Source organism: Palaemon carinicauda, chromosome 35 (assembly GCF_036898095.1).
Source record: "Palaemon carinicauda isolate YSFRI2023 chromosome 35, ASM3689809v2, whole genome shotgun sequence".
Lineage (NCBI taxonomy): Eukaryota > Metazoa > Arthropoda > Malacostraca > Decapoda > Palaemonidae > Palaemon > Palaemon carinicauda.
In genome coordinates this window covers 54,029,674-54,038,916 of record NC_090759.1, presented here as the reverse complement: position 1 = coordinate 54,038,916, position 9,243 = coordinate 54,029,674, and the positions used below count along the sequence as shown (strand labels likewise).

The following is a 9,243-nucleotide window of genomic DNA, read 5'->3' as shown; positions in this document are numbered from 1 at the left end:
ACAGGCAGGCAAACTTTGTGTCTAACAATAGTTATGCTCTTATCCAGTGACTCAACAACGGGCATCAAAGTTATGGTCTGCCCGTTGTTTCCTCGCCTATGACGACATCTACACTCGTGATCGTCACCCATACAACAACATTGGTAACAGTGTCTGCTCGCCGTGCATTTGTCCCTTGTGTGGAAAGGCCTTAACGGGAGAGAAATATTTTTTTTTTTTCTTGTTTGCTCTAAGGTAAGTTTCTTCCTTCTACCAAGGACAAAGAATCCTAGAATGATATCCCTGTTAACCGTTTCTCCAAGAGATCCGCCTTCATCTTTCGGAGAAAACGAAAATGATTGTTTTAAAAATTCAAATTCTGTAGCTTTTTGTATATTTATAGATAAACACATTCAAATTACGTGGATTAGTAAAACACTTGACGGTTAAAAATTTCCATATTTTGAAAAACGTTAATTCGAAGAACGAAAATTGAATTTTTTACTCATCCATTTAGAGCAATTTAATATTCAGAATTTATTTTTTTAACGTGAAAATAATAATAGGATGTGAATTCATTCGATTTCTAATATTTGGGTGTTTTTCTTATAAAACTTACCTTCTTACAATAATCTTTTTTATTTAATTTTCTTATTTTAATCATAACATCAGCTGATGTTATTTACTAATAGTGGATTCCCGAAGCATAATTCATTAACCATATTATGTCCTTTGATATATCTTATTCTGAATTGAAAAAAATCTTATCAGTCTGCCATGAAAACAGACGATGGCAACTATTCATAACTCAATGATAAAACAAACAACTTTAAAAGCTTTCTAAGTCTCAGTTCCCATCTTTGTGAGACGTGTGTTGGTTCAATGCCATTGAGGTAATTATGTAAATGAAAAGAAAATCAATTACGAGTAATTAGTATCATCATAGAGTTCTCTTGCTTGAGGGTACACTTGAGCACACTATTCTATCTTTTTTCTCTTCCTTTTGTTTTGTTAAAGTTTTATTTTATTGTTTATAAAGGAGATATTTATTTTTATGTTGTTACTGTTCTTAAAATATTTAATTTTTCCTTATTTCATTTCCTCACTGACCTATTTTCCCTGTTGGAGCCCCTGGCCTTATAGCATCCTGCTTTTCAAACTAGGGTTATAGCTTAGCAAGCAATAATAATAATAATAATAATAATGATAATAATAATAATAATAATAATAATAATAATAATAATAATAATAATAATAATAATAATAATAAATGAAGGTTATATGTCTTTAGCGTTTAATTATAGGCCATCAAAATAAACCATAAAAAATATAATAATGAGTACAGATCCTTACTAATGAGACCCTTAATGAATGGATTTATGAGAATAAAGGAGGTTAGCTGAAACGCTTAACCCATAAACTACAGTCTTTATTGCTTAAAGTAAACTGCAATTTAACCCCCTTTTTCCTTTACGGCTATAATCAGCGAATCAATGCAAGATTCAAATAAGGATATGCCAGAGAGATCACAAGAGATATGGAGTCTGAAACTGGTTTTGGCATTTAAGCAGAGAATGTGGAATCGAATCATAAGCTGGAAGTACATGTTGCTACAGCCAGTTGGACAGGTGAAGGGCCCCATACAATAATTATAGTAAAAGGAAAATGGTATTCATGGTTCATGCATTGTTCGTAGGGTGACTGTAAAGGTCACAACCATTATTTTAGAACTTATGAGTTGTGGCTATCTTTGTGAGAATAATGATGATTATCAGTTGCTAAGGAAATGACTGGAGAGAAAACATGTTGAATTATACTAAAATTTATTCAAGAAAGTACTTATCTATCAGAATAGTTTTATTCTCAGCAATCATAAGAAAAACAAGACTTTTGCAATCATCTTATGTATAGGCATGGACATTATTAAATCATATAATTCTAATTTTCAAAGTCAAAACACATTTTGCTCATTTAAGTGGAAGAATTAGCAATAATTCATACATAATTCATGGTAATGACCCGTTCTTTAATAGAAAACCTCTAGAAAATAGTAATTTCATATTAGCATCCAAATAGAATTGCAAAATTTCTTTAACGATAATCAAGGAAGACCTTTTGTTATTCAAACACCTAAGAATAGCAATTAATCATTTGTTAAGACGTTATTAAATCTAATGACATTTACTTTACCTTCAGAGTCAACCAACTGTCTTTCTTCGGGAACGTGTCTCAGTAGACCTTCCAGCACCTCTAACTTATAATTGACTTTAACCTTTGCGGTGTTTGCCTCAAATAAGACATTGAAGGCATAAAGGTTATCATCACTAGGTCTTCGGGAAGGCTGGTGTGATGTTTATTTCCTTATTTCCTGATTTATTTCTTAATTTATCGTCTTTTACAATAATAATAATAATAATAATAATAATAATAATAATAATAATAATAATAATAATAATAATATAACCATTACTATTATTATTATTATTATTATTATTATTATTATTATTATTATTACTAGTATACATGGCCCGTCAAAAATGACGGCTAAATATTTAGATAGATTTGCAAACACACCCACCCACACACACACACACACAAACACAGATTCAGCCCTTCCTAACCCCTCCCACTTTCCTAGTTACAACACGGCAGTTACGGTTTCCAAGTATACCTCTTGGTGTACCCCCTCTCACCAGGATCTGACTACTCCCTCTCCCCCCTGTCACTCAGTGGGACACGAAACAAATATATATATATATATATATATATATATATATATATATATATATATATATATATATATATATAAAACAAGACACTTCTCTTTATTAGATTTGCTGTTATCCTGTGTAATCACAAAAATAAAAAAACGAATAACAATCTTCCCAATAATTTTACTATAAAACTAAATATGTGATAAATTATTCAATGCGGGATTATTTCCTTGATAAATGTACTTATAATCATGATTTTTGATAGACAGATAGTTTCTATGGTACATATGAATTACGTTGATTAATATATTCAAAGTGATTAATAAATGAAAACTTCATAGTTACACAAAAGCGAAACTTAAAGACTATATGCAAATACACTTTGAAAGATGCCAGAGAAATTCGTTATTATCTTTAATCTATGGTGATATTCTAATATTTTAGCTAATAATATAGATTTATTTGTTGTAATACACTATCTTTTGACTCTGAAACGATATCCAAATACCCAAATAAAAGGCGAGTTTGAAAAATTCTACAACTGACTTGCTTATACAATAGAATTGCAATTTTGTAAACACCCTGAGCAGACAGTAAAATAGGTAAATTTATGTACTTGAAATGAGAGTGTATGTAATTATATACCTTACCACCTGACCTGGGGGTCATTGGGGGTCAATGGTTGAGCGTTAAGCTGATATTACCGAGGTGTGAGCTTCGAAGCCCAGCTGACCCTGATAGAAATGAGCACCGGCGCTAACTTGAGGGCATGGGTCGGGTTGGGTTGGGTTGGGTTGGGTTGGGTTAGGCTGCAAGCATTACCGATATAATATTCTTGTTTCTTTAAAATAAATGCTTCCAAATTTTGTTTTGCAAAGGATTGACCTTGGCGGTGGTCTGATGTATTGAAAAACTGAAATTCTAGCATTTTTTCCTTATTGACGAGCATCAATCTTTAAGCCATATCACATAAGATCGAATTGAGTTAACAATCCTGCTCTTATGTTATGAAAGTAGTCTATCTTTAAGGGGAACAATCGAACAACAACGTTCAATGTAATATTGCTATTAACGAGCCACCCCTTTACAACTACATTTACGGAGATGATTTTAGATAAGACAATCTATCAAAGGTAAAAATAATCATTAATCGTGATTTAGACTTTCATTTATTATTCATAATAAATACCAAATTTTCAGCTTTCCTTCCAACTGTCGGTTTATAGAATGAATGATGACGTATGAATGAAGGCAAATGGAATGTAAAATATGCTTATAAAGGGACAGGAGAGGGAAAGTTAAAGACAATCTATTTCTAGTTGTCCTCCTCGGAGGAGTCGAAGGATCCCTGCTGTCCGTTGGCTCTGACGCCGTCGGCGCTGACGGGTACGGCGTTGGACTCGAGTACGCGGTAGCCGTCTTCGTCAGCAACGTACCTCACGAAGAACTCGGTGCCTTCCGGAGATGTCCAACTGTAAATTAAATGGAAGTATTTAATTATTTATGTTAATGCATAATAGTAGGGAAGCAGAATACTCAGTAGGAATGTGAATTAATTTTTTTATTTTACATATGCAAATATATTGTAGATTTATGAGTGACCTAATACACATTCAGTACTGATCTCCGCTGAAGGGAAAGTATCAATTTTCGATAGAAGAATAAAATACATATTTTTTTCTAAGTAATAATAGTTCGCTTTACATGAACTGAGTATTTTCAATAAAAAGGGAAGTGTGATACTGACTTTTGTAGGTGGATTACTATGATAGTTTCTGTTTACAAATGTTACCTTCCGAGTCTATATATATATATATATATATATATATATATATATATATATATATATATATATATATAACAAAATACGAATGCAGCCGTTTCTAGCCCACTGCATAACAGGGGCCTCAGACATGTCAATTCATGTATGGGGTTTGGCCAGTGCGGACTGGTGATTGTCTGATTGCTCACAACAATCCAACCTAGTATAAGTGACCATGACTAGTATAGCTTTAATGATGATGGCGATACACAAACCCTTTCACCACGTTATGCATATTCTCTCTGAGAGGAATATATATGTATATATATACATATATATGTACATATGTATATATTTATATGCATATATGTATATATATATATATATATATATATATATATATATATGTATATATATATATATGTATATATATATATATATATATATATATATATATATATATACATATATGCATATAAATATATACTTATGTACATATATATGTATATATATATATACATATATATGTATATATATATATATATATATATATATATATATATATATATATATATATATATATATATATATAGAGAGAGAGAGAGAGAGAGAGAGAGAGAGAGAGAGAGAGAGAGAGAGAGAGAGAGAGATACATATACAAATATATAAATATATATACAGTATATATATATATATATATATATATATAGATATATACATATACAAATATATAAATATATATACAGTATATATATGTATGTATGTATATATATATATATATATATATATATATATATAAATATGTGTGTGTGTTTAAACATATTTTGTTCTTACCTATAAGATCCAGTGATGACCTGATCATCGTCAATATCTTGTTCGTGATGGAAGTCATCAAGGTCAAGGTCAAGAACGGAATCGGGGCGAGCCAGGGTCACGGCAGCGACCAGACCCAAAAGAACGAACAGCTGAAGAAAAAAAAAGGAAAATTTACATGAAATGCATACAAGAGTAATTATTATTTTGTGAAAGGTTTTTAGTAATAACATAGCTTAATGAAGTATCATATGAAACAGATTTAAACATTATCATTCAGCCAGAATTATAGCTCAGATTTAATTTAGGAATGATAAGGGAGACAGAGCATGTAAGATATAAGATAACAAATTTATAGGCTATTAAACTAACACTGAATTTTACGGAAAATATTAAAGTGATAAAAATACAAACGGTGCAACTTACTGAGAACTTCATGGTTGGTTTCTTGAAGAGCAAGTGATGAAGGGTCAGCTTCCCTCTTCCCTTTTATACTGTTCACTAAGGGACCAAAAAAGTTTTTCCTCCTACCACCGCCTTTACTTCTTCTTTTTCTTCTTCTTCTTCTTCTTCTTCTTCTTCTTCTTCTTCTTCTTCTTCTTCTTCTTCTTCTTCTTCTTCTTCTTCTTCTTCTTCTACGTTTTTTTAGTGCCATCCTACCAACCACTCCCCCATAACCTGTCCTTGAGGAACCCCTTATTCCTTATGGTCCAGTTAACCTCCCTATCGATTGTGTCAAGGTTTAAGACCTACGATGTTTGATCTCATTTCATAAGTTTTTTTCTCGTTTTGCTGTTGGAGTTCTCGAACTTTATTGTGATACAGTGTTACTTAATTAGGGCTTTTAAAGTTATGTTAATGTTGATAACTATCTACTCTAGTAAAGGTTTAGCTGTTCATTTCATAAATACAGTATATTAATTGAATATTTATTGCAAGCATTATAAAATAGGTGAAAATAAGTAATTCCTTTACTTTCTTATTTATTGTAATTTTCTCTGTTTATAATGTGATGATTATAACATGAGAATAGAGTATTTGATTCATTGTCACTATAAAAGTAATTATTGATAGGCTGAAATTCCCTGAATAAAATCATGTAAATCAAATTACTTTTGGAAAACAATTAAGTATGGGAAATATCTTTTTAGTGATTCTTTTATCTAGATATTATCACACGCTTACTGTATGATATTTATTGCAGAATAATATTCAAAATCAAATTTATCAAGAATATTTTTATAGTTTACTATCTAAGTAAATTCGAGGTGATGAATTTAAAATAATCTTAGATTTATATCTAATCATGTGATATTTTCTTAGCTTTTCTGGTAATATTAAGTAACGTTGGAGGGTTAATGATTTACAAAATCTACATGAAAGTCATCTAAAACATGGAGAGAGAGAGAGAGAGAGAGAGAGAGAGAGAGAGAGAGAGAGAGAGAGAGAGAGAGAGAGAGAGAGAGAGAGAGAGAGAGATTCCTAACAGTTGGATTTGTCACTGTTCATGTTTAAAATTTTAAACACTGGCTGCACATATCAGCAATTTTAACTAGCAAACATAGTTACCCACTTGCTAGCGAATAGTATGCCGTAATTAGTATAGTCACCCAATCATTCTTGTCTGCGTTCATAAACCAAATATATGAAAAACAAGATCTGTATTTATAACCGAATTCTAATTAAAACTTTTCCTTTATTCTTCATTAAAATACATTTAGATTTTTCTTTATTCATTATAAACACATTCATATTCTTTATTCTTCATTAAAAACAGATTAACATTTTGTATTCTTCATTGAAAAGCCATTAACATTCTTTATTCCTTATCAAAAACACATTAAAATTTTATTCTTCATTAAAAACACATCCCCATTTTTTTATTCTTCATTAAAACACATTCACATTGTTTATTCTTCATTAAAACACATTAGAATTTTCTATTCTTCAATAATAACATATTCACTTTTCTTATTCTGCATTAAAACACATTCATATACTTCATTCATTACATCACTTAACTTTTTCAGTTACGTAATCACGTAGTTATTGTTAACTTGTGTTATACATGCTGTCTATTTTCACATATTAACCAAAACAAATTAAATGCTTCATTCAAAATTACTTCATTACCTTTCAAGTATTTCTTATAACAGACATTCAGATATATAAATGGAACAAAAAACATGATTCTCCGGTTGACTGAAAAATTTAATCTATAATCTGTAAAAGTGTTTTATGACAATTTTTTTTAATAAGTAGTCTTTATGTTTTCCTTTGGATTGATTCAATATTTTTCATATGATTCCTTTATGAAAAAATTAAAATGTCATTAATGAAAATAATCTTACATAAAGAAAACTCATTTAAAAAGAAAAAAACTGTAATGTATAGATTTAAGATGGAAGAAAAAGGCAATTAAACTCTTATCTTTAAATGCTATTGTGAGTCTAACGAGTACTAATAATTAGTGAATATGGCTAATTCCTTAATTTCCAAGATTTGCAGACATCGTCTGTTCCGAAACGGTTCTTATACTATCTTTAATTATGAGGATATCATTCTTCTAAATAACTTGCGTACACTATGGGAGCATGACTATGTACAAAGAGTCTATCAAGTCGTAGAATGACTAAACTATGAAAATTGTTATGAATTTCTTCATTTGAAAAATAGAATAAATATTAAGAAAAAGGTTATTATCAGATTGAATCATAGTTTGACTCTCTCTCTCTCTCTCTCTCTCTCTCTCTCTCTCTCTCTCTCTCTCTCTCTCTCTCTCTCTCTCTCTTATTTTTTGAAAGCTCTGACGGGATTAAAAATGGAAAAAAATAGTCAAACACGCTGCTCAAACAGTTATTTAATTCCTGTGAAAAGGTTATCCATCCAGGTGAAATTAATTTAATTTTGAGGGTAATCCACGCTGGGGACAAGATTAGAATCAGGTCTTAAAGTAAAGATAATGTTAACAGAGGAATAAGGAATCACCTATGGATAAGAGAAATATAAATGTGAATGAATTAAATCGGATAAGATTAGAGTTAATTAGATACAAAATTTCCTTAATATTCAAAATTGTTAACCCTTAAAATACGGGGATAGGGAATGTTATATCCATTTTCTGGACCGTAAACAACCCACCCGGACATCTAATGTTAACGTATTTTGTTTTCAAAGAACATTTTAAAATTTTAGGAAAGAACATGTATCACCTATATTTCAGAGTGCCGTAATTAAAGGTCATTTATATATTATTCGTGAAATTTTTTATCTGGAAATTATTGTCAGATTGACTTTACACTTCTGAAACACTCACGTGTTGTAGAATATAGCAGTGGATTCCATAGCTTGAAACCATTGACTTTCATTCGTAACTTTGCTAGTTATGGAAGGTTTTGTTTTCGTCTGAGATACAGCATTCGCGAAATTGACAATATCTATGTAGCAAAAATAATAACCATTTACAACAATTCATACAACAGAATTAACACAATAGGTTTAAATACTTATGCGTAGAATGGTCATAAACTAGTGGTTTTACAGTATTGCTACTTCTCAGAAACAAAGCACATGTATTGAAGTAACGTATGTGTTTGTTACACTAGCTATCATAAACTATAGTAATTTTTTTTCAGTGAGGCATATCTTCACCGGCTTGCAGGGGTGTTCTTTTAGCTCGGAAAGGTTTTCTGATAGCTGATTGGTCGGAAGTACTTGGACAAAAATACTTCCGACCAATCAGCTATTAGGAAATTTTTCCAAGCTAAAAGGGCACCTCTGCGAGTCTGTGAAAATCTGCCTCACTAAAAAAAAAAATTACTATAGTACGTATCTTTAGGTAATAATGTGACAAAGGATCATGGAAATACTGACAATATTTAAAAGCATAGTTTTTTCGCAATAAAATCTAGATAATTTTCCGTTTTTTATATCACTATCATGAAAATTAAAAAACCCGATAGAGTACATATTTGT

General features: G+C 30.5%; 1 protein-coding gene across 1 annotated transcript in view; it reads right to left on the bottom strand.

Moving 5' to 3' along the window:
- Positions 1–3,984: 3,984 nt before the first annotated feature.
- LOC137627298 (cuticular protein 47Eg-like) overlaps positions 3,985–9,243 on the bottom strand; it is a 5,464-nt gene continuing 205 nt past the window's right edge. The window contains exons 2-4 of the mRNA XM_068358380.1: positions 5,800–5,903; positions 5,290–5,420; positions 3,985–4,165 (exon numbers count right to left, since the gene is read on the bottom strand). Coding sequence (XP_068214481.1) covers positions 4,009–4,165; positions 5,290–5,420; positions 5,800–5,903 — 392 coding nt within the window. The 3' untranslated portion in view covers positions 3,985–4,008. The remainder of the gene's footprint in view (positions 4,166–5,289; positions 5,421–5,799; positions 5,904–9,243) is intronic.